General features: G+C 40.5%; 3 protein-coding genes across 9 annotated transcripts in view; 1 reads left to right on the forward strand and 2 right to left on the reverse strand.

Moving 5' to 3' along the window:
* Positions 1-7521: 7521 nt before the first annotated feature.
* On the forward strand, positions 7522-9192 carry LOC137297207 (tigger transposable element-derived protein 6-like). The gene has a single exon (XM_067829220.1). The coding sequence runs from the start codon at positions 7522-7524 to the stop codon at positions 9190-9192; it is 1671 nt and encodes a 556-aa protein (XP_067685321.1).
* Positions 9193-14937: 5745 nt separating this feature from the next.
* On the reverse strand, positions 14938-15900 carry LOC137296328 (transmembrane protein 121B-like). Its single transcript, XM_067828101.1, has one exon. It carries the CDS (start codon positions 15898-15900, stop codon positions 14938-14940), a length of 963 nt encoding a protein of 320 aa, XP_067684202.1.
* Positions 15901-21994: 6094 nt separating this feature from the next.
* The window catches only part of LOC137295933 (transmembrane protein 121B-like), a 52954-nt gene continuing 47926 nt past the window's right edge, over positions 21995-27022 (reverse strand). For 5 of the 7 annotated variants that reach the window (XM_067827519.1, XM_067827518.1, XM_067827522.1 and 2 more), the window contains one exon: positions 22001-26161. In XM_067827519.1, coding sequence (XP_067683620.1) covers positions 24222-25187 — 966 coding nt within the window. In that variant the 5' untranslated portion in view covers positions 25188-26161 and the 3' untranslated portion in view covers positions 22001-24221. Of the gene's footprint in view, positions 26162-27022 lie in introns of all 7 variants that reach the window. The other 2 variants (XM_067827523.1, XM_067827515.1) reach the window with 2 other exon arrangements.

The following is a 27022-nucleotide window of genomic DNA, read 5'->3' on the forward strand; positions in this document are numbered from 1 at the left end:
CTAAGTTTTTGGAATGGCAGTCTCGTAACCTTGACTCTGTAATTAGATGAGCATTGCTACTGTTAGTTAACTATTACTTAAAATACTTCACATTGTTGTTACAGTCCAGATGTCAAATTTGTTTTCAGAGCTTGTGTCACATGACATTGACACAGTGATAATTGTGTTATTACAGTCTGGCTGTCTGTACAATGGTCATTACGTAATTTACTGGTGCATGAAACAAAAGACTTAGTTTTAAGCAAACACTTTCAGTGGTATAAGTTTATTATCTTTACAACGTGCGTTACATCAGCTTGACCCATGACATGAAGGGTGAAGGGAACTAAACTGATATTTCAGTAATAGTAACGCTTTCAAATGAAAGTGAAATGTGTGGCAAGTATATACAAATCATATAAATACAGAATATTTAATCATTAACTGTGTACTGTCACAGTCTGACTACTTTCTACATGGAATTGTGTATTCATGACACTGGAATGTCACACAGATTAGGCTAAACAAAAAAAGTGAAATGTTTCTCGTGCATCGGCATGTCACATCTTTGCATTGCCATTTGAGAAAAAGTAGTTTTAACCTGGCCTCGTTCGGATCATCCATTTGTCAACTACAAGGCTGAGTGTCTGTATGAACGAGTGTGACTGAATCTACAATTCATTAACAAGTGCTAACCTTCCCTAGCTGTATTGCCAAGAGGGAAAAACAAAAATGTGTTTCTTCCGCGTCTCTTTTGTTTTCTCTCAGTTTTTTAAAACAAACTCTACCGCCCTAGTCACTTTTGAAAAAAAATGCCCGAGAAACATTTCTCTTTTTTTTGCAACCTAACAAACCATTTTTTTCCATAAACTGTTTAGAAGACCTCCGAAGGTCAACACGTGCTGTTTGATGTGATTGTCATATACTGGCGCCGTACTGACGGTCACCGCTCAATGTCCAGATGCACGTTTACTAAGCGTTTCAAGTCCATGTGCGTAATATTTAATTAACATTAATAACACAGGAAGTAAAGTAAGGCTGCACATTACCTTTCTGGTACAATGTATTGCAATGCCCTTTACACGCTGTCGTATTTAACGAACATTAGTCACACATGTTTAATGGGCATTCTAGAAGTTGGTGAGTCAAAAATGAAACATACAGCTTTATGGGTTACAACTTCTTGTTTATCACGCTGAGCGATGTTCGAAGTCATTTAAGTAGCTTGAAAACGATGTAAGAATCTACACCCACAAAGCTGTATGTCTCATATTAATCACACAGGAAGTAAAGCAAGACCGCACCTTACCTTTCTGGTAAAATGTATCCCACTGCCCTTGACACGCGGTCGTTTTCAGATGACACCACGGTTGGCGATGCAACTGTCGATTTGTGTCAAGTGTGGCTGCTTGCAGTAGGTGATTTCGCCTCTCTCGTCCTACCACGTCTATGTAAAGTGATGCCTGGCTGCAATTCTGTTTGTCAACGAGGAAGGTATGTGAGGGAATAGACTCAAATGATTGAACGTTTGTATTGATTGCTGGTGTATTTAGGAAAGAGTCAGTCACGTTATGACATCAATCCAATATTCCGCCTTCGATTTGTTTGATATTATCGGTTTGAATTGACAGTTCTTCATTAAAGGTAATGGATGTGACTCGGGGATAGGTGCTGGGTTATCACGTTCTTTGAGTGCAGTATCCTTCGCAAATGTGTGCTGCCGTCCTGTAGGGTAATTAATTAAAGAGCAAATTATAGACTTGAAACATCCACCCTGTGCCAATGTGACCGAGTGAGTTAAAATTCTATCGCCATTATTTCAGCCATATCGTGAGAGTCGCATATATCAACAACATGCATATGATTAGACAATACACACACACACACACACACACACACACACACACACACACACATATATATATATATATATATATATATAAAACAACATAATATACTATGAAATAAAATCAGATATACTCAATTAATAGTGAGTGAGTTTAGTTTTACGCCGCACTCAGCGCCGCACTCAGACTGTAAATGTGGAGTTCAGCCTGCAAGAAAATGGGGTGATTGCACGAAAACCGCGTCGTGAATGAAAAATCCACATGTACAGAATACAGGGTATCCGCACGCTGCAATATTCCAGCTAAATGGCGGTGGTCTGTAAACAATCGAGCCAGGACCAGAAATCCAGTGATCAGCATCATCAGTATCGATCTGCGCAATTGAGAATCGATGACATGTGTCAACCAAGTCAGCAAGCCTGACCACGCGATCCCGTTAGTCGCCTCTTCCAAGCATAGTTGCCTTTTATGGCAAGCATGGGTTGCTGAAGACCTATTCTACCCCGGGACCTTCACGGGTATACTCAATTAATAGGTGTTGCAACTATTGTACCAATTACTGACTGTGGAAGGGTAAGACTGAGCGAGTGAGTATTCTGTTGTCTCCACAGGTATTGCCTGAGAGTTTGTGCGCTAAACATGACGGCGGGAAGCGCCAGTTTCTGAAAGCATTTTTATCTTATATACATTTTTATTTTTCGCTTTTAGTGAAATATCTAGTACTAAATGAACTGTAAATGGGAATGTATACACATAACAGAATTTTAATTTTCATTGAGTAATATGTATCATTACACAGGAATGGAGTTTATTTCATATACTAGTATTTTTTTCGAAAGGGTAAGAATGCATTACGTTTTCGACACGACAACCATTTTGATAGCGCTTCAGTCAGTGTGTTCTATTCATTATGATAATTTCGAGGGGGGTAAACTACCTAATACAATATAGGAGGTAGATGTCAGGTGTAATGCACTCGTGCCATTTGTTCTTTTTCCTTTCGCATTTTCAAAACATTTTTTCACACAAAAACGTCGAACGGATTAAATGGATTAATGTAGAAAATTTGGGATCATGGAAATTGGCCTGGAACTTGCACTCAAGCTACTTTCACTCGCTATGTTTGTTCAGTAATGATTCCAAGGCTAACTCACCCTGGTGCCGTCACTAGACATGTTCATGTCTCCCTCATTCTTTAGAACGCTCCCATTATCATTACAATGCTCCCTGCAACACTTCTCTTTCATAAAATAACCCGATGATTTTTATAGAAGCACACCATCCATGCATACCGTGATTTCGACGTCCGACACCTGCCGTCACCAACCGTTTTGTTTTCGGTTTGCGCCATATTCATGTAGATGACGGAATGGGACGACTGTGTCAAATGGTATCGAAACCATTCGGCAATTCTACATTGCACTACTGTTACTGGACAAAACAGTTAGGGATATATGCAAACTTTGAAAGTTTTAATAATGATCTATTTATTCACTGACACACTGATGAAACATCAATAAAAAAATACCAATATCCCTTATTTTGTCTAGTATATGTTACAGTGAATGTGAAAATTGTTACAGTGAAAATTTCTTGGATAAAATCAGATCGTTTTCATGTGAAGATCAGACCATTTTCGTGTTGCACTCAGATCGATTTTGTTTTAAACTCAGATAATGCTTCGTTTAGTTTCCGTGACATCTATTCACGCGATTGCTGTTCAGAATGTGAAAACTCTTTCCAGTGCTCTTAAATCGATACAGCTGACACCATTTGCTTCGTCATGTGAACTTTCCAGGAAGTGTAGCTGATGGTTCACCACTATATTTTCCATGATTCCTTTCAAGAAAAAAATATCCATTTTCATAACCCATCTGTACAGGTCTACCATACAAACGGTGAACAAAGCATCAAAACTGAATTCACATAACACCAAAACAGAACAAAAACTGCACCAATATCCTCTGAAACCGAAGCAAACGCCTTAATAGAAAACTAAACGTTTGAAATGGAAACAAAACGCGCGCATTAGCTGCAACATCGCCTTGGAACGGTGGCTGGGCATACAAAACTGCAGCCATAGCATCCCAAAACAGCTGTCACAGCATCCTAAAACGGCATAAACATTGTCAAAGATGGCGGCGAAGGGAGAAAAAGAAGCATTGGTCAATAATGTCACTATGAGTCTTGAAAATTTGATATCGAGATGTAGCGCATCCACCCCCTGTTGTTGTAAGCTTCCAACCTATGTTCATACTTCTCAGTGTCAGGATTGCGATTCTGAACAATATGGTCCCTCGTTCATACGACAATGTCTAGTGCTAGTGTTTGTCTTCAGATTTATATAATAAAAATTATACAATATTCGACATGCCTTACCCCATGTCGTACCTTCATACAACCAAGGATAGGGTGGTAGTGCAGGAGCTTGTGTAGTTCCGTGAGAATTGCGTGTTGATTGTTGGAACCAGTGCTGAGTGTAATCAGTATCATGTATGGATTCAGAAAAATATGGTTTCATTTTTATCTGTTTGCTATAGGTGTGGGGTGATTGAATATGTATGAATCTACACCGAAACGTCGCATCCATTGCCAGAAAGAAGTTGTCCGTCCGCAAAAGTGTTCATCCTCATCATACCAATGTCTAAATGTCGAAGTTCCCAAAATTGCTTGCGACCAAATTTCGAGAGTAAATATCTTTTTAAACTTATCACAAAATAGCCAATTAGCATATCAAAAGCAACCTTATGATGCATGACATAAAATAAGTATATATTGTGCTTATATTTTCAATTTGGTGGCATAAAATATATGATAATCATATATATTAATCAAATATTGTCTTTCATTTTTCAGATACCATCATCGTAAGTTATGGCCTATATTAACGGAACCATTTATTCAGTTAATGTATTTTCTCATTTCATTATGTACACCACCATGACGCATTTGTGCAGTAATAATAGTACCGAGGTAAGGTTAATGTGACTATCATATGGTCATGCAGAGGTGTTAACTCTACCAGAACAGTCAGAACTGACACAATGACACCCGTGTCTATGGTTTTAAATGACAAATGAATCAAAGGCAAATCTGCAGTCGATATAAATGGAATGCATTAATACAGGAGTGACAAATTATATCATAGTAAACAGATAACTACATATTACAAGTGAGGTATGTGGGCAGGTGCAGTATATTGTGTGTAGTAGTATATGTATTTTAACTTTCGTAAGGATTTAGCATTGTTAAGTAACTGGCATTGTCAATCAGTCCGTCATTTCCCTGCAAGAACAAAATATGTTGTTGAAATACAAGCTTCGAAATTGTTCGACATATAAACACAAGCATGAAGTCTACGCATATGGTGGGGTTTCTTTTCATTTGGAATCTAGATGGGCTCTCGTTAGAGAACATGACTCCGCCTTGCACAGAAATATCCACTCACCATTACATGCTGTGTACTTTTACTATATTGCACTTTCACCAAACCGTGCGGACATAGCCCCTGTATCATACTTAAGATAACGACAAAGATTTAATCAAGTCCATCCGTACCTTTTTGAGATGTTGTTCATATTACCATGTTCTTAACATTGCCATAATGGATACCAAGTCGGGATTTAACAACAAATGTAAACTTTTAATGAATATTCAGAAGCGGTCCTTTCTTACAGTATGTTTGCACTTGATATCAGAGGTATGGCATGTCAGGATTCCTAACAAAGCTCAATGACCGGCATAACAACTTACTTCAATGGACCAATAGTGCAAATAAAATAATTATATCCAATATTAGCAATCGAATTTCCCAAGGAGAATGCTAAATATGATAATGTATTTACCTATATTAATATTCCTGTTTAGTCCTTTTAATATTCTATGAATTTGTGTTTGGGCCCAAAGGTGTCGACAAGATCAGCTGTTACACAAGTAGTGCCTCTGAGGAGGAGGTCTGAACAAGTCCCTGTTCGAAATTCGCGCCGAGCTTATATAGATTCCTGACATGTCATGTGACTAGATATTAGCCAATCAGAATCGATGTAGATGACTGGCTTGTTTACACTGGAAATAAACAAATCAAATTTACAACAATACAAATGTACATGAAGTTGTCTTTTCAATGTCCCTTTAGTTCGAATTTTACAAGGAAAATTATGGTATGATTTGTTTTATGATAGACAATAACATTGCAAAACAAGCAAAAAGTTTACTGAGCCGATGCCGTGACATGACGGTAATGATGACCTCACATAAGGTAAATACAAGGAAATATATTTAACCAGATGATCTTAAGATGTTGGTATTAATTTATGTTTTTATCACAGAAAATAATTATGGAGTTAAATATTTCATGAGACAAACATTTAGAAAACGGACAAGAATATTTGGTGTCAAAGTTTATGATATTACCGTAATGGCGGCTTTCTTTGATAAAAGAAAAAACGTAAAAATCTTAATCACAGAGTTTCCATGAAATGGATTTAGTGTTCAAAATGGTGTTAAGAACTGAATTCATCATAACTAGGATCTAATTGTAAATACAAAAGAAGCTGACAAGACACTAATGTCAAAGCGACCTACACCATTACCCTAGTGACAGGTCATAGAGTCAGTGCTCCGAAATCCGTACGGTGTCCTAAGTTCCGTACACTTCATATAAATAAATATACTGAATAAACCCTTGCCTCGATGTTTTTGTTTCAAGCCGATTACTTTTCCGGGGATTCCTGGTGTTATTTATAGCACGCAATCGGTCAACTATCACGTGATCACACGAAAGATTTAATTGGTTAATTTTACGGTCGCCTGCGCAGGCTCGTTCTTTTCGCTCGCACCCGAGATTACCAGAAGCCACGCCCTCGTATCCTTGGACACCTGTTGATTGATAACGGTATGTACATAAAGTGAACACAGACACTTGAATACAAACTAAAACGACCCGTTTGAATAGGATTAGATTATATTAACGGTTAAGGAACTTTCATACAGATGAATGAAACATTTTTGAAAAAAAGAAGTGTACGGTTTTAGGCGGCCGGTTGTGGCGAAATAAAAATACCTTCTCCTAATATCGTACACTATTCTCTAGCTTTAATTATCATGCATTTGGTTATCTTATTGAAGAACGTACAGGTAATTAGTGTAAAATATGGTTGACAGATGCTCCATTAGAATCTGAAAATGAAATTGAATACTAGCAAATTTAAGGCATATTTATTATACATCAATGTTCTTTTAACGAAGACAATATATATGCTATATTGCAGATGGCAATGCCGATCAAAATTAGAGAGCAAGAACTGCATGGGAAAATCTTTACGGGTGTTGATTTTGGAAAGATCGCTATCAAAAACATTCTAATTGACGATGTGTATTTCGAGTCAGAGGCTGAAATTATAAAGGAACTGCTTCTGCACAGCATGGACAACATGTTTTACGGAAATGCTGTGGCCCTTGTAATTTGCCATATACTAAAACACCAGCAGGAGATACACGGTGAAATGTCTATGATGCACCTTGCGCGTCAGGTCTTGTATTATATACAAAACCATTATGATCTCCAACAGGATATGAAAACCATTATGGAAGTTTTACAACACTGTGGTTGTTACTGAAATAAATGAATATCTTGTTCAGTCATGAAGGTTTTGGTCTTTTTATTAGAATTAAGCTACTATTGTTACTTTTCTAGATGGGGAAGAAAAGAACATATACAAAAGAGGACCTTCAAATGGCAATTAACGATGTACATATGGGCATGTCGTTCCGGAAGGCGGCCAAAAAGCACGGTGTGCCCGTCATGACCATATCAGACCGCGTCACAGGAAAATCTGAAGGCGACTTGCATCTTGGGCGTCCACCAACCATCTCCGCAGACCTTGAAAATGACATTGCTAGAAAACTGAAATTAGCTGCGTTGCAGGGTTTCGGAATTACTCGACGTCAGTTAATTATAAAGGTGTCTCGAATTTGCAAACAGCTGGGTATTAAAAATCCATTTAAAGGGGGTATTCCTGGCAAGAAGTGGATAGCGGGCTTCCTAAAACGTCACCCTGACGTGAAGCTCAGAACTCCAGTGGCGTTATCCACAGTGAGAGCAAGGATGTTGAACCCCATCATCGTGGACAAGTATTTTGAAACTTTAGGTGGTATCATAGATACCCTAGGTTTAAGCCAGAAACCACAATTAATCTGGAACATAGATGAAACTGGGGTCCCTCTGACTCACCAGCCAGCGAAAGTTTTTGCTGAAACCGGCATCAAAAACATTCCTGGCCGAGTCGGAAATGACCGAGACCGAGTTACGGTGCTGGCCTGTGTTAATGCCACAGGGAACACCATACCGCCAATGGCCATTGTGAAAGGGAAAACCCAAAGAAGTTTGGGTGCCTATAACACAAAACTCGGTGTTCCAGGTACTGTGTATACATACCAGGAGAGAGCATGGATGGAGGATCAGCTGGGGGAGAGATGGTTTGAAGACCATTTTCTCAGGTATTGCGGCTCAGAGAGACCCCAGCTGATCATCCTTGACAGCCATTCATCTCACGAGACGCTGGGTTTTCTGGAGAAGGCACGCGAGAATAATATTACAGTTCTCGCGTTCCCTCCCCACACGACCCAGTGGCTCTGTCCGCTAGATAAAACTGTATTTAGTTCGTTTAGTAGGGAATGGAGCTTTGGATGTTCGGAGTATATGAGCAGCAGCCCCAACAACATCGTTTGTAAGTGGGAGTGGCCGAGGTTATTCAGAGCTGCTTATGACAAAGCATTCACCGCCAGCAACATTATCAATGGCTTCAGGAAATGTGGGATATTTCCCTTCAATCCCACAGCCATCCCCAGATCAGCCTTTGCACCATCTCAACCATTTGATAAAGCTTCCACATCAAACTCCAAAGTAGCCAACCCTGAAACCCCCGAAGCTGCCAATGATGCAGTTACACGTAAAGTTGCAGCGACTCCCGATCAGACACCATCAACATCCGCTCCGCAGGAGCCTGACCTTCCTGAGGGAGCAGAGGTCTTGACAGCTGAGGAATTTATACTCTCTGTTCTCAGTGGAGACGTCCCTTCTTCATTTGATGAATCTGGCAATATGATTGTAGAGATTGCAAGTGATGAAGGGATGTCTCTTAGACAACTGGAGGCAGTAAACAAGGAATTTTCTTTGCCTGAAACTAAAACTTCAGAAGGCAAAGTCAATCCCAGAAAGCTGACCTCACACAGAATATTGACAAGCGATCATATCATTGAAATGAAAAGAAAGAAAGTTGAGCAGAAACGGAAAAATGAAGCAGAAAAAAAGGCCAGAAAAGAGCAGAGAGAACTTAAACAAAAACTTAAAAAGAATGATAATTGATTCTCCCACAGTGACTCAAAGTGTGTGTAAAGTATGATGACGAGAAGAAATTGCTCTGTTTTATCGTTTGGGATAAAAATTATTATCATCATCATTCATGCCTCCACGGTTTCATTTTGTACATGTATTTCACTCGTTATTAAATAATGTATGATACGAATTTTGTTTGTGTGAACACAAAAGCTACCTATAGCGAATTATTTCAAGTTTCGCCATGTCATCATTGGCAACAACACTATTACAGCTCCTTGATTAGTGGGTGGGCATATTATCCTGTCAGTCAATGAAATATCTATGCACGCCTCCAAGAGAGACACTGTGCGCTTTATTCACAAACGCTTACAAAGTGCAGTACAAAACATTGTTTTTGTATAGAAATTCAATATTTGATAATATATAATTCACTACACTAGCTGCGTGTACGGTATTGAGCACCCTGTACGATATTGAGGGGTTAGGTGTACGGTATTACGGTGAATCCGTACGGCATTAGGGGCCTATACGTTTGCGTAGAAAATTTAACAGGGACGATAAACTGAAACCCATATAATGAACCGGTTTCTATGTTCAGACTCCCCATTGGATAAGCTTCATTCTGGTATACGACGCTCCCAAACTGGTACTGCAAGTAAGCGGCGCATTCGTTTGACAACCTAGACCGTACGTACTTAGGAGCACTGACTCTAGTAACATGTCAAAACGTCACTCGCAATCGAGTGATCAGATCGTACAATAAGATGCATTATAAATATCAGGAAACACTCTTACTGTGTCCTGCTGTAATACATTGTTTGCAAGAATAATTTATACCAATTTAAGACCAAATATTAAGTTTGGTTTGATTTTAACAAACTTACCGTAATTACAATGGAATTGCAATGGACAAGGAGCAAGAAACTAGTTCCATTGTGGTAGCATAGCCATTAAGCTAAATAACAGTTATTCATGCGCATGAATAACGCAGTTATGCTTGTCATAGGGAAAAAACTTATTTCGGAACACTTTTCCCCAAAGTAGTGATTAAATATAGAAGGTAAACATGAGTAGTAATCAAGTGCGTGATGCGGCAATGGAGCGACAACACCGCGAGCTCTTGAAGTTGTAATGGACAGTTTGGGAGAATTCCCGAGGACAACTGGACTTAAAAGGTAAAACACATCCATAATAATGATCCTTTTAACTTCAAGAACATTACACAACCTCAGGGAAAACATGTCAGGTTGTAATCTAACGTGCCGAAGCAAAAATAGAAATTACATGTCACGAAAATAGGTGACGATATTACCACATGACGACCGAGCATACAGTTTGTTAGGAATCATCCCGATGAAAGTTATGAAAAGTCATGGCAATGGTACAGTGATACTTTTGAGTGATTATGAATAGTTGTCTAGCGTTCAAGAGTGAAATAATTACATCTAGCTTCTGTAATTTCCAAGATGTAGCGTTCAGCATGGCAAACTCTTAGGAAAATCAGAAAAATCAAAGGTTGAATGACATTGTTGGAATAGTGAACCATTTTGATGATTTTATGGATCATGATTTTTATGATGAGCTTGCTTGACTGACATGGAACACAACCAAACGCCGCAGTTATTGCTTTTCATGTGCAAAGCATGAGTACAGTCTATGACTGCAAAAGATCCAAATGCATATCGCAAATTCATTCAAGATCTTTGCAAATACTGGATGAGAAAATGGGACGTCTCAACGGTGCCGACCCAATTATTGCCATTGGAAGATTACCAGCGGCCGAATCAAAGAGTGCACCGTCGTTTGTGGGATCGTTTTGTGCATTCCAATTTGACGAGTTCGACAAATGACCATCCAAGGCCAGGAAGACCCCGAGTCACCACACCAGCCCAAGATCAACACATCCGGGTAACCCATCGTTCCCTGTGGGACACAGCACAAGAACGATATAGAGTCCGGAGACAACCAGGAACCGTCCTCGAGAGGCAAGTATGCGTGGCAGACGTCCAAAAGTTTCAGGTGAATACATCTCAAGAAATGTTCGAGCTGCTTCGATTTATATACATCCACCACGAACGAGCATCTCGTTATGCCAAATTCCGAAAGAAAATGGAGTACTAATTTTTAAGGGACCTTTAAAGTACACATAGTGAATGGTAGATCTACTGGAGATCAGACGGTGAATTTACATATATATAACACCGAGGAACAAACAATGTAGATTATCTGTTAGTCTGTACTGATCTGTTTCAACATATACCTGACTGAAAAGTATTGTCCCTTCGCAGAATCTGACTATAAGCCGATGTGTTCGTCGTTCGCTGGGACTGTCCGCCCTCTTCTCCTTCTTCTTCTAGTGGCACATTGGCGCTTCCCCCGTCTTCTATATACCGACTATCTCATGGTGAGATGCCTGCCTGCTTTCAAACAATTACTAAGGAGTAAGGTACATGGTTTCTTTTTTTTCATAATTAGATTTCATTATTAGATTCAGACACCAGTAAAGCAGTTCTGTCTAACCTCTGTGTATACCGGCTATGGTGAGGTACTCAGATTGACATCCAGCAGATTTAAATCAAAATGTAAATTAAAATCAACAGGCACCGTGGTTCGATCATGACTGTGAACGGCTAAAGACAGAGAAGTACAAACATTTGAATCTCTATCGAAGATATAAATGTCATGTGAACTTAAGTAAATATCTGAATGCGACGTCTGAAGTGCTGAAACAATAAGAAACAGAAATTAATGAGACGTTTACTGGATACATTGACGATGTAGTTAAAATCAAAGATTGTAGGAAGCTCTGGGATACTATTAAACGCTTCCTGGAAGGTGATGAAATTAGTAGAAGTATAAAACTGGAAGTTTGGTTTGATTATTTCAAGAAACGGTTGAATCCGGAAGAGGATATTACTAATATTAGTACACTTGATCGCGTTGTACATGACAACGTAAACAACGTAATCATGCATGTAAACTCAGGGATGAAACAGCTTTTAACAGACTTTCGGTCTGATGAAATTACAGTAACTAAACTTATAGATTCTATTAAATATCTGCTCGAAATGGTTCTACTGCTGCATAAATGCCGAAGTATGACGGAGTCGAATAACTATGATGGGGTTTGCCTCCTGAATGTACTTGGTAAAGTGTTTGCAACAATTATGGAATAGGGATTACGAACGTGGATTGAGTTAACTATCTGCACCCCAGACAGGATTCCGAGAAAGATACTCAGCAGTAGACACCATTTTGTTCTTCAAGCATTCTGTACAAATTATCTGGCTGGCAGATGCCACATGTTAAAAAAACAAGACCTCACATACAAGTGCGTTTACACAATATCAAAACAGCTTCCGGACGAGTTTTTATCACAGCAACATCCTGAAACACACAAATCACGCTGACTGTAAATGTGGAATTCCGCCTGCATGAAAATGGGGTGTTTGCACGAAAACCACGTCGTGAATGAAAAATCCACGTGTACAGAGCATCCACACGCCGCAATATTCCATCTATATGGCGTTGGACTGTAAATGATCGAGTCTGGTCCAGACAATCCAGTGATCAACAACATGAGCATCGATCTGCGCAATTGGGAACCGATGACATGTGTCAACCAAGTCAGCCAGCCTGACCACCCGATCCCGTTAGTCGTCTCTTACGACAAGCATAGTCGCCTTTTATAGCAAGCATGGGTTGCTGAAGGCTAATTCTACCCCGGACCTTCACGGGTCTTTATTGGTGTGTACTTTATTGGTCTATCATTCTGCTTATGCAGTTTTCGTGACTTCTGATTATAGCTTAAAAGCATACGCGGCATACCCCAAATTGCATAAGTATTCAAACTAGATGACTGGAAGTGGGAAGTGAGAGCACGGTTTAATTCGAAGCATCTATGAATGGGTGGGTGAGTTTAGTTTTACGCCACACATAACAGTATTCCAGTTAGATGACGGCGGTCTGTAAATGAGCTGTTTGTCATAAGTTGTTTATAATTATTCATTTTAATAATAATGATAATGATATTATTCCTTTTTAATCTGCACTTTGCAGGATGAAACGTAGGTTCGAATCTACAATAATCATTCTTCCGGAGAACAGGTTTGTGAATACGCGTTTAGCAATATTCCAGCAATGGTGAACATCAGAAATAGTTCTCACATATTAAATTGTACCTGGATCGAACCACAAGTTTTATCCTACCGCCCAAAAATGTTGCAAGAAAATGTGATTTCAGTGATGGCATTGTATGAGCTGTGTCCGTTATTTGCTATATCTGGGTTAAAACGGATTTCAGCAACACAGGTGACTAACGGGATTGGATGGCTAGGCCAAGATCGACGCCCATGATGTTGACACTGGCTTGTCTGGTCGAATGTAGGTATGTCAGTCTGTCAGCCTGTCCGTTGGTTCTGACTGAGACGTCACAGACAGTCGCATAAACGCAGTATTCACAATTCCTACTTGTATTTTATTCGGACTCCAGTCAATCTGTCTACATACAACGAGATTCGGGAAAGCTAAATATTGAGTGCAGCATTTAGCAACATAAACGCACACAAACACAAAAACAAAACATGTGGGTCACTATGTTTGAGAGCACGTACGTTTGTGTATGTGTGTGTGAGAGAAAGAGAGTGTGTCTGTATGTGTGTGTGTGAGAGAGAGTGCGTGTGCGTGTGTGTGTTGAACTGTGTGGCGTAAAACAACATTCACCAACTATGACATCTGATTCAGTGCGTGATGCAGTTACATACAATCAATAAACACGATTATACTACATACTACAACATGTATTCATGATGTATAATACACGATTCTAAATATAATGTAACATAACATAAGCATATTACATACACAGCAGGGCAGTATCTAGAACATTTTGTGACGTTTGTAACACGTGACGTCTAGCCAGCCAGAGGTGAGAGAAAAAGCACATATTCTTCATCACCTGATGAATGGGCAAGAAGTAGCCCAGGAATGTCTGGTATATGTTAAAGAAGTTGAAAATCCGTGCCAAACGCTGTTGTGTCTGGTATATTTGTCGTATCATTATATAAATTGAAATATATTAAGACCAAGTCAAGTAACTCGGAGCTAAAATTGTCCACCAAGTCATGTGACAAGCAGGTCATATCACTAATATTTTACGGACTGAGACATTCGTCACCACTCGCTCCGTTCCGCAACCTACCTTCGACTGGAATCGGAATAGCCGAGTTGTTCACAAATGTGACTCCGAACATGTTGTTCTATTCTGAGTATTCCCCCTTTGTCTTAATACGCAGGACAAAGCCTTTCCATTCGACCCTTTTACAAGCAGATCATACTTTCATAAGTCAGGAAAGGTAGGGTGTAAGATACAAAGTTTTCTCTAACTCATCCAGACAAATGTTTTCAACAAAACTAAAGGCTGTCTGAACATAAATGGTGCAGAACGCCGCAAGCCAAACCAAATGTAAAATTAAGCTATTTTGGAGACCATGGAACAGGTTTTTCTGTTCGCCTGAAAGTGACAGTGACAAACTGAAATCTACACAATAAAGACAGCCACAGAAACAGAACTCTATACACTAGCGAATATTTTCTACTCTGAAATATTGTGATAGGTGAAATCCTGAGGATCTATTTCCACTCACCTTTATACTTCTTTCAATATTCAATAATCCTTTAATATAAAGGCATACCGATAGGACCGACATTACGGCATTGGTATTAAACCGAAGGCTTCACGGCAATTTCAAATAGTAATATGTCATTTCCGATTTAAATACGTTCTTGCATCGAGAAGCTTGTTATGCCACTTTGTCCATTTACAGCTGCAGGGTTGGCAGTGCCCCGCAAACCTTTCTTTCTCACGCCAGTCGCCCCGGCTTGTTCGTCATATTTCATTTTCTTGTGCTCGTAGAACTCGTACATAACGATGCAGATGAGGATGAGATTTTTTAACATAAAGGGGGAGATTCCAACACTGAAGCCATGCCAGAGAACTAACCGAACCAGCAGATTGGGAACATTCACCACCAGCACCACAAGCAGTTTGTGTAACGCCACAAGACGTTTCGGCATCTTCTTGTATCCAAAGTTGGTCAGGCTGAGTGTGATCAAGGGCACCGTTGGAATAATGAGATTGAGACCCGCCACTGCTAAAATAATTTGCTGAAGTCCCGGAAGGAACATGTCCCTTGATGACTTGTCGAACATCACCTCTAACACATCCACAGTGTCCAAGACATCAAAGACAACGGTTCCAGTTAGTTCTTCAATATATCGCCTGCGTTCACTAGCAGGAGGTGCGTCATGGTGAGACATCAACAGCAAGATGAAGACACACGACGCCAAGGCTAGGGACGTCTTAAACGTATTGGGACCAAAGAATGTGTCTTCGCTTAGCTTAAACGAGAATTTGTTGCAAGCTATAGCCATCCTTGCTACTAGGCTTACAGAGTACACAAGCCACGCTAACCAACCCATTGTGAACGCTTCAGTTTTCTCGTCCCCGGCTTTCTGTAGTGCTAGGTGTCGTCGTGATATGATGAAAGAGGCGATGAAGATGCCGACGTTGACGAGGTCGAACGTTATCCATGCCCAGCTGGCTTGGGTCTGATATTTGGCCATGAAATAATCCAGAATCCCTCCTTGGGTGAATAGAAGCAGGATGCAAAAGATCCGGGCAGGGATGCCATTCAAGGTTCCACAACATCTAACAAAACATTTCCCCAGCCACATGACAAATCCTGAATTTCACACTAATGTCGGGAAAGTCGAGTTTGACAAAATGAACATGAGAGCAAAAATTCAATCACAGGCGATGTTAACATGGAAGACAACACAAATCCTGTTACATATCTTTAAAGCGTTCCATCACTTGCCGCCGCTCTGTATCACGTCCTGTATTCTGAACCTCTTTCTACGAGGACATCGGAAGAAATGAACGTGTCATCAAGACTTTAGAACCATTTGTCTGTAGTGAGTCCTAGAAACTAATTTCTAATTGGGTACCCACTTCAACTTTATCCGTTTGAATTGTAGTTTATGCAGCCTCTTGAAGCGTGAATACCTCTCTTGGCGGTCGACCATCTGAACTGTGTCTCTTAGGACGCTCCTGTGGTCCACCCTAGCTGAATGGACACCGGTCACATGCTGGCAACTCGAAACCTCTAAAAATAAAATAAAGTTGGAAAATGGAATTCTGTAAATACATTCCCAATGCTTATTCACGCCATCTTTACATTCACTAATCCGCTGAAGTCGTTCAGTGAATTCAGAGCTAATTGCTTGGTGTAAGTGTTGTAAACATGCAATGTTGCAGATGTATACTGTGACGTCGTCACCATCCTGCTGCTTGGAGTAGATAGATGACGTGGTCCATTAAGAGAATATTGATTGATCAGGTAAGTGTACCTATCTAGCCCATCAGATCCAGAAACTATAGGTTTGGTACTTATAAAAGTAACACCAAGAAAGATGGTCACATGTAGCAAATTATACAGAATACGATAATAAGTGAATATAATACGTATGTAAATTCGTGATCTTAATGGCGACAAAAGTGGGTCATTTCTATACACAATTGCAACCGCACCTTCTGTGTATATGGTAAATTTTATTCAGTTCGATTACAATCATATGGTAACTCTTAACATCAGCACGACAGCAAACAATTCGTTTGTGAAAGTAAATCAACAGTAAAAAGCGTTTGCTAATTAGATGGCTCATTTACAGTTTTAGCTGTTTTGACATCTACACGATCACCACACCTAAATGCTGAATTTGAGAAACAGTTACGGGTTATATGAGCTCAGTAGCCTACTCAAGCCGAAACCTGGTCAGTACGCTTTGTCCTTGAGATGAATCTGCATTTGAGCACTGACTGGCTATCATAAGGGCTGTAAACCTGCTGACGTATGCCATGGATTAATAAAACCAGAGCAAATCTATTAAGTGTCAACTACAACACCAAAATGTGGCATGTTATGAGCATTTGTTTGAAAAAGGAATGCATGCACTTTCTGTACAATTCTGAAAAGAGTCAGCAGTCTGACTCACATTTCAGTTAGAGCCAATGAGCTCCCTGGCTTTGTTTAGTGCAGGTCAAGACCGTCAATGGCGAACAGGCACGACACAATCCTGTTTGCAATGAATAAATGTACGTCAACTCACTATGACAGTGAGGTGTAAGTGTCTCCGAAAGAATGGGAGTATAGAGTTGACGGGTGCCATCAATTCAACATGTCACAGGTCGTTTGTGTATACTGTGAAATAAACAAGGAAATAGGTGTTACCGCTACTAATCTTTCGTAACATATGCCATATTTGGGAAGTCGCTGTGGATGAGCGGGCTAGGCAGCTGACTTTGTGTGCTGGCGATTATGAGCCTGACTCTGAGGGTGCGGGTTCGAATCCCGGATGGGACTCAACCAAAAAAGTACTAGAATTTGTACAGTACTAAGAAAGTGAAAACCTGAATATGACATATGTTGCATTTGACCACTTTCTAAATGGCATCGTGTAATCATAATCTTGCGTAGGAATTTTGGCTCTGAATCGACACGATTTTTCGGGCTTCCGAAGACCCTAGCTCCCAAAGTAGAACTTCGATTTTTGTGCTGTATGTCTACTTCCGTTGGTAAATCTATTAGCTTGAAATGTGTACTGACTTTTAATAGGATAAATACGGTGATCATTGTTGAATTTGCCATGAAGCGAACTTGGTGTGTTGACCTCGTTACATCACTTTCCTTTTATATGGTGCTAAGACCTCGTTAGTGAGAATACATACCTTGATTACAGTCTTTGACATGCCCCTGTGCATTTGAGTAATATTTAATGAACATAAATCACACAGTAAGTAAAGTTAGGCTACACCTTACCTTGATGGTAAAATAGAACAGCCCTTGATACGCGGTCGTTTTCAGACGACACCGCGGCTGACAATGCAACGGAAAGACAGCAAAGTTTGAGCAGGATTTCTACTACCGTTTACCCTGTCAGTTGTGGCTGCCTACAGCAAGGAGATTTCACCAGTCTCTGGAATGTATTGCGATATCAGACTACGGAATAGTTTGGTTGGTATACGTTTTGTTTACTTTAATGTTTTGGTTTTGTATGATTTTTCGTGTCAGCACTAGATGGTTATATGGGATTATAAGTACCCAAAAGACCAGTCTTGACATCGAATACACCTAAGGCTTGCAAGGTTTGAGTACTATTTAGTGAGTTAGGAGTGTCTGTAGTGTTAGGCGTGTCCAGTGTTTGCCCAGTTAACTCTGAAGCTCCATTTTGAGGGGTTTGTATTCTATGCAGTGTTGAGGGGCGCGTTCTGTACAGGGTCAAGGATCCCCTTGTGTACGTAAGAGGCGACTAACGGGATCGGGTGGTTAGACTAGCTGACTTGGTTGACACATGTCATCGGTTCCCCATTGCGCAGATCGATGCTCATGTTGTTGATCACTGGATTGTCTGGTCCAGACTCGAATATTTACAGACCGTCGCCATATAGCTGGAAAAGTGCGACGTAAAACTAAACTCACTCACTCACTCACCCTTGTGTAACTGTGACAGCAATCGCATGCATGTAAGCTTATGTTCTGTAAACAGCCGAAACACCTGAATGAATAGAAATGAAACAGCTATCAAATGCTCCAAAGTGACGTATATTGTTAGACTACATAATTATATGTTAGACTTCTGCATATTATTAATTAAATTCAGGGATATGTTTGTTTCTTACTCAATTTGGATTCAGAAAGTGATATATAGGTATTAGATTACCGTCGAGACAAAAACGGAGTTCCCTGTTGGGGAAACAAACAAAACGAATGAACAAAACGGGTGGTAACGTAGTGACGTGACCTAATCAAACGGTGACGTCTACATGGAATGGTGCATATCAGAATTTATCTACTGTCTGTTTATGTCCGGTTGTGTACAAGGCGAACAAACAAGAGGCCTATAAACTGCATGGCAGCATGTGCTCAGCGAGTCGGCTGTGTGGCTGGTGAGGCAGGTTGGAGATCTATTTATCATCTTCAATGTGACGCCATTAACACATCGGGGAATGAGAAGATAACGATGTGTTCCGCATCCCGTCGGACGAACAGCAAAACGGAAGGTAAGACTGTGACATTTATTTGCTCATGTAAATGGTGACCCGTGGAAGGAATGTCAACAACTCTCTGTTTATATCCAGTTGTTTAATTTTCTATGCACTTTACAGTCGAAATTAAGGAGAGACCCATAAACTACGGTCTTTCAGTTTAACACCAGATACTGTGAAACAAAATATGGGTTATTCAATGCAAAGGTGTCGCAACTATTGCAACTATTAGTGACTGTGGAAGGGTAAGAGTTTGCGACACAATGGAGTGTCTTGTTCCAACTTTAATCACGACAGTTGCACGTAGCAGTTTCCATCTTGACAGACGCCACTTTTGAAGACAAAAAGACATGTCTAAAACAAGAGCAAGATCCAGACCAATTCCAGTCTGAAATGTACTGAAACAAACAGACTGTAAATACGGAATTTCGCCCGAACGCCTGTGACGTGTAAGCACGAATTTTATAACAAGTTGTGTATGATTATTCACGTTCTGCATCTATATACAATCATAAAACTAGGTTCCCAAATTTTGTCTTTATGGAAAAATATACCCTACATATGTACTATCACAGAGTACTATGTTCACTTTCCAGGACAACCAAATCGAACGGGGTAACCATTTGTACACCAACCGAGTGTATGAGCACGCTTAGTTTTACTCCACTTTCAGCACTTTTTCATCTTAATCTGCAATACATAATAATACTTTTATATGCCACCTGGTCCCTTTGTACCTGTAGCTCAACAGCACCGCAAAGGTTCAACTGGATGACCTATCTCTGGATAGATATGCCTTGAGATATTCTCGGAAGGTCTGTGAATCTTTAGAGGTAGACGATCCTAGAGTACTGGATCAAGAACTGAGAAACACCTCTGGGCTAGGTTAGTCTTGGTTTCGGGTACAGTGAGAAGGTGGCAGTCTGCTGATGTCAGATTATCAGCTACATCTGGGAGCCTAAAGTATGTCATTGTTATTTTCCCACTCAAAAACGCATTGCTTTTTTATTCGCTGGATTCGTTGCCTGACAACAGTATTATCAGTCTTGATGTCTCTCTGATGTCTTCACCTTACTTAACAAAGAATGAATATTTGGCCTTTTGAGTAGAATCAACTTCAGAGTCGGGCTCATACACATGCTAGTGTATTTCTGTTAATTTCTCTGCAGTGGCAATGAGTTGTCTGGTATTGTTCTTGTTATCAGCAACAGTCTCTTTGACATGTGATAGTTTGTCTGTGTCTACTAGTTATGTGACCTTGTTCCTTGCGTAATGTAATCTCTGCCGGTGTACTCAAAGTTTTGTCTTTCACCTTAGCCTTTCTGTGCTGCGACGTTCATGTTTAGCAACAAGTACATCGTCGGTAATCCAGTCGCCGCATGCGATTTTTATGTTGCAATGCTGCGAGATGTGGCTTAAAACTATACTCATTCGCTTTATCCGGCATGGCGTGATTACATTGGACATGGAGTTTCAATGGCATAGTCGTGGTGGCAGTGACATTTCGGTGACTTTAGTTTTATCGAGAAATGCTGGTGTGGTTATCATTTTACATGTCTTTGAGCATGTGCATGTGACTTAAGGTTGCAGCATGAAAAACGTGTTGGTCATACCTCGGTGACATAAGTATGCTAATTAGATAACCGGAATTGGGGACACCGTTTAATTCGAAAATAAATTGTCAGTTTTGCTACAAAAGTCTTTTCAAGGACCGTTTATAAATACCAGTAGTCCCAGGAACCGTTTTTTCTTAGCGAATGAATATGCCAAGAAGTATGCCAAGCAGTCGTTGACAGCTTGTATGTTTTATTTCACACGACAATCGTACAATACATATCTAAGTGAGTGAGTTTAGTTTTACGCCGCACTCAACAATATTCCAGCTATATGGCGGTGGTCTGTAAATAATCGAGTCTGGATCAGACAATCCAGTGACCAACAACATGAGCATCGATCTGCGCAATTGGGAACAAATGACATGTGTAAACCAAGTCACCGAGCCTGACCACCCGATCCCGTTAGTCGCCTCTTACGACAAGCATAGTCGCCTTTTGTGGCAAGCATTGCTGAAGGCCTATTCTACCCCTCGACCTTTACGGATACGTATCTAAGATTTCGGGAAGTTTTCTGTGTTGATATTGATGCATTAAGTTTTTAAAATATTAAGAATCAATGACTCTTCATGACGATAACTAACAGCAATATCCCAGCAATATCCCAGCAATGTCATGGCGGTGGACACCAGAAATATGTTTCGCACATTGCACCTGAATCGAACCACAAGGCTACCTCGCCATCCAAAGGGGATGAAATGAAACAGATAATAGAAGGAATGACATTGCGTGACCTGTCTGACGGCTTGAACCTTGCCCTTAAAATGTATAACGCTGTTCCATTCTGTCTACCCTTTATTTGCTAAACAAGCGTGAAGAATGGTGTTAGAATTGGTCTCCAGCAACACATACGACTAATTGGATTGGAGGGTGGGGCCCACTGCCTTGGTCACCACATCTCAACTTAGTAGACCGATGCTCATGATGTCGATCATTAGGTTGTCTGTTGCAAACTCAATTATTTTTAGACCGCCGGAAATAGATGACATGCTTCTGAATGCGACGATACACAACACACACACAAATGTGTGTGTTTCTGTATGAATACACGTGTGTGTGTGTGTGTGTTTGTGTGTGTGTGGGCGTGTAAATAACAATGAACAATGCAAACTACAGTCTGTATTTTATTAAAAATCTCAGTCCATCTCTCTAGATACAACTACATTGGGGAAAACTATAAATCTATTTCCCTGTGAGTAAAATATATATGTATATATGTAAGATACATTATTCTATATATAATATAACATACAACAGGCGTTCGTAACATGTGACGTCGAGGCCTAGGAAAGGTGGCGGAAAAAGTGAACATTCTTCACACTAGGCTACAGCACACACCTCTACAAATTCAGATCGTTTTCGTGGGAAGATCGAACCATTTTCATGTAAAAATCAGACAGCTTTCGTGCAAAAAAATAGATAATGCCTCCGTGACACCCACTCGTACGATTGTAGTTCAGAAAGTGAAAACGCTTTCCATTGCTGTTAAATCGATACAGCTGACACCATTTGTTTCGTCATGTAAACGTTCTAGAAAATGTAAATAGTGGCCCGCTATTATATATTCCAGTCTTTACATGAAATGATTGATCCCTTTTCATATCAAATCTGTAAATGAAATGAAGAATGAATTGGATCATTGTTTCCGCTATCCTGGCCTGCTTTTGTGGTTCTAAAACTACACGCACGCACGCACGCACGCACACCTAACGCGCGCGCGCACACACACACACACACATACTCACGCAGGTACACACACACAAGAAACATGAGGTTTGGTTTCAGCATTTCGTGAGAACCACCCGGCAGTTATAATTGACACGCATGTCTATTTGGAAGTCGAGTTGGAAGATAATACTGGCGTAATACACGCCATGCCCTGATTACAGTAGTATTGTCCGTCAAGATACAGCAAAACCTTCCCAGTTCAGTATCCACAAATGAAACGTCTCATAATTCGATAGATATGCTCCTGCCCCTGGATAGGAAAAAACATGACTATCTATATTTACAACATACCGCGCCATACCCCTGCCCACGGGGTTTCGATATCTAATTACACACATGAGAAATACCCAAAGGAAACAATGCTTCATGTCACAGGATATTTTCTCAAGGACACATTGTATGTGACGCATCGATTTGATATAAGTATATATGAACTGAACATAATGTACATAATAAAATATGGGATGTGAAAGATGTTCTCAAATACCTCCTCTCACATCCCGCATGTGGAGAGGTACCGGGTAGGATCGCTTAGAAGGTTGGGTTGGACAGGACATAAGAGCAGAAAGATGAAGTATAATGCCATTCAAGTATTTGCCCATTTAACTGATCCCCAATGCTGATTGATCTGTGGAATCCATGCAACGTCACGCTGCGTCGTTGTTGAGTCCAGTGAGTCATGACGTCACCCGTCGTCACAGAGTTATAACACTATGTCAGCTTAACAACAGACTTACACCATTGTTTCTCTCGTGAAACAAAAGTTTCTTAGTAGAAATTAAAGAATGTCTGACATTGGAGAACTGGAAAGTTACTGGTGTCAGGTGTGTTGGTCGCAAACAGGCTGTCAAATGCTGCAGCAAGCTTATGTGATGGTCATACATTGTCCCATAAATGAAATGAATTAAACGTAGAATGTAAGGTATATGACTTTTATGATATTTCTAACTGTCATAAAAGTGAAGCCCTCTACACATGCCGTGATTGCATCAGATAGTTGTGAAGGAGATAAAAAGAACATCACTGGATATGCGCAAAGATCGAAGCCATTATAAACTTACCTCCGAAAACAAATATAACATAAATTTCTACGTGGTCAGTTATATCTGCATGCTATTCTGAGATAGATTCGCCATCATAGCCTCCTATTTCGCCCAGTGCTAATGCTAAATTTAGCAACTAATCATATAACAAGCAGTTTATATCATACTGCTTATCAATAATACTTGACAATATGACATTCGTCACCACTCGCTCCCTTCCGTACCCTACATTCGGCCTGATCCAGAATTGCCGAGTTTTCCACGATGGTGGCTGCGAGCTTCAGTCTTGCGTCATTCGGAGTATTCCCCCTTGTCTCGATAAGCCAGACAAATCCTTTTCATTCAAAATGTTTTCAAGCATGTCATACTTTCTTGCAGTCGGCAATTACATAAAGTATTCTCTAACTCATTCAGCAAATATTTTCAACAAACTTAAAGGGTTACTGAACGCGAAGAAATATTGGGATCAGGGGCAATTCAATACTCACACTTTTTCAGTGTTCATTAATCCCTTAACATAGAGGCATAAGAACAGGACAGACATTGGTATTGAATCTTCGCTGCAATTTAAATACGTTCTTGCATCGAGAATTCTGTTATGCCACTTTGTCCATTTACAGCTGCAGGGTTGGCAGTGCCCCGCAAACCTTTCTTTCTCATTTCCAATGCCTCCATCGCGTGTTCATCATATTTCATCTTCTTGTGCTCGTAAAATTCGTACATGACAATGCAGATGAGGATGAGGTTTTTGAGCATAAAGGGGGAGATTCCAACACTGAAGCCATGCCAGAGAACTAACCGAACCAGCAGATTGGGAACATTCACCACAAGCACCACAAGCAGTTTGTGTAACGCCACAAGACGTTTCGGCATCTTCTTGTATCCAAAGTTGGTCAGGCTGAGTGTGATCAATGGCACCGATGGAATGATGAGATTGAGGCCCGCCACCGCTAACACAGTTTGTTGAAGTCCCGGAAGGAACATGTCCCTTGATGACTTGTCGAACATCACCTCTAACACATCCACAGTGTCCAAAACATCAAAGACAACGGTTCCAGTAAGGTCCTCAATATATCGCCTGCGTTCACTAGCAGGAGGAGCGTCATGGTGAGACATCAACAGCAAGATGAAGACACACGACGCCAAGGCTAGGGACGTCTTAAACGTATTGGGGCCAAAGAATGTGTCTTCGCTTAACTTAAACGAGAATTCGTTGCAGGCTATAGCCATCCTTGCTACTAGGCTTACAGAGTACACAAGCCACGCTAACCAACCCATTGTGAACGCTTTAGTTTTCTCGTCTCCGGCTTTCTGTAGTGCTAGGTGTCGTCGTGATATGATGAAGGAGGCGATGAAGATACCGACGTTGAGAAGGTCGAACGCTATCCATGCCCAGCTGGCTTGGGTCTGATATTTGGCCAGGTAATAATCCAGAATGCCTCCTTGTGCGAGTAGAAGCAATATGCAAAAGATCCGGGCAGGGATGCCATTCAAGGTTCCACAACATCTCACAAAACAATCCCCCAGCCACATTTCTAGTCCTGAATTTCAGACTAATATTGTGAAAGCCGAGTTTGACAAACTGAACATATGAGAAAGAAACTCAATCAAATGTCATGTTAACATATGTTAATAACATAAATCCTGTAATCAAATTAGCCACACACTTCTATTATATCCGTGTGAATTGTTGCAGGTACAGCCTCATGAAGTGCAGTTACCCCTGGGATTTTGGCGACCAACTATCAGAGACTGTGAAGTGGAGGAAATTCCTGTGGTGGCCTTCACGGTACTGTGTCTGAAAGCACACGTGTCACAGCAGGTAACTATTTATCACAAAATGATCTAGCAGCTAGAATCTTTATGAAACATGTAAAGCATATAATAAAAGCGATGTGTAACATTTCATAAGTTCTGTTTTGACAGTTGTCTTTATGTGAACATCACCCAATGTACACTCTGGAACCACTAAGAGCAACACTTCAAGTGACTGTTATTTTCGTGAAGCACGGAATAACCTTTGCTGAAAGAAGCGTACACCGATTAGTCACCTTTATACGGCATTCAGTGCTTCGTCCGAATATCCCAGTATTTACTTCCGTAATCTATTGACAATTTCCAATCGCTCTGCTGACTTCCCAGTGCATGTCTTCAGCTTGTGCTCGAGTGACTAAACGGCTCACCTGGGTCTATCCATGAATGCCACCTGTAGTGTCCAAACACTAAGCATACGTCAATGGCAATCAATCACGTCAAAGTCACCAGCTGAACTCACGGGTGTGTCCAGGCGCCGCTGTGTTCGATGTGGATACCCTACACAATCATACCTCCAACAAGAGTCACTGTGGACGTTCACGGACAATCCACAGAAAACCTTTCACAAGTACCAAACAAATGCTGAAAGGTTGGCAACGAATGTCCGGCGTGGATGATTGATCGATGAGAGCATGTACCTAATGGACGTCGGCGTATAGCTGACCACAGGTCACAGGCTGTCAATTCTAAACCTGAAAAATAAAACAAAATGGGAAAATGAACCCAGAAAGTACATTTCCAGTGCATGTTCACGCCATCTTTGCATGTATTAATCAATCTAAATACATTTCTTCCATTGCATGTTTCCAGTAGTGTATAACTTTGTTACAGCCCGCAAACAGTCTCATTAATTAATGCCAAGCATATCACATTTGCCACGTGCTTTAATGACTTGACGCGGTCGATTATCGACTAAAAAGTTGTATAATAAATGGAATTGTAATATTTGATTAGAAGTTATGTGTTGACTGTTCCAACAACGGCATGAATAGAGATCTAATGATTCAGTGAAAGCGTGGACTGGTGTAAACATGGAATGTTACAGATGTATACGACGATGTCGTCAGCGTGCTGCTGCTGCTCTGAGTGGATAGATGACGTGGTCGATTAAGAGCATATTGATTGACCAGGTAAGTCTGTCTATCAGGCCCAAGGGATCTATACTGATAATGGAATTGGGGAGACTGGGACTTCAGTTGATTGGTTGGTTCGCTGTTTTACGCCGCTCTCAGGAATACTGCAGCTACATGGGCCGCCTGTAAATAACGGAATCCTATCCAGTGATCAACATCATGAGCATCGCTCTATGCAACTGGGATACAATGACATGTATCACCTAAATCAGTGAAGCTGACCACTCGATCGCCTTTTACCGCAAGCATGGGTTACTGAAGACCAATTCTAACATGGATCTTCACTGGTGGTTGGATTGTAAGGATGGGTTTTCTGAATAAATAAAATAGTAGGTAGGGTACATATAAACATATCACCAAGTGAGGATGATGGGTCACATCTAGTAAATTTCTACAAAAATACGACTGTGATGGTGATAC

The sequence above is a fragment of the Haliotis asinina genome, chromosome 9 (assembly GCF_037392515.1).
Source record: "Haliotis asinina isolate JCU_RB_2024 chromosome 9, JCU_Hal_asi_v2, whole genome shotgun sequence".
Taxonomy (NCBI): Eukaryota; Metazoa; Mollusca; class Gastropoda; order Lepetellida; family Haliotidae; genus Haliotis; species Haliotis asinina.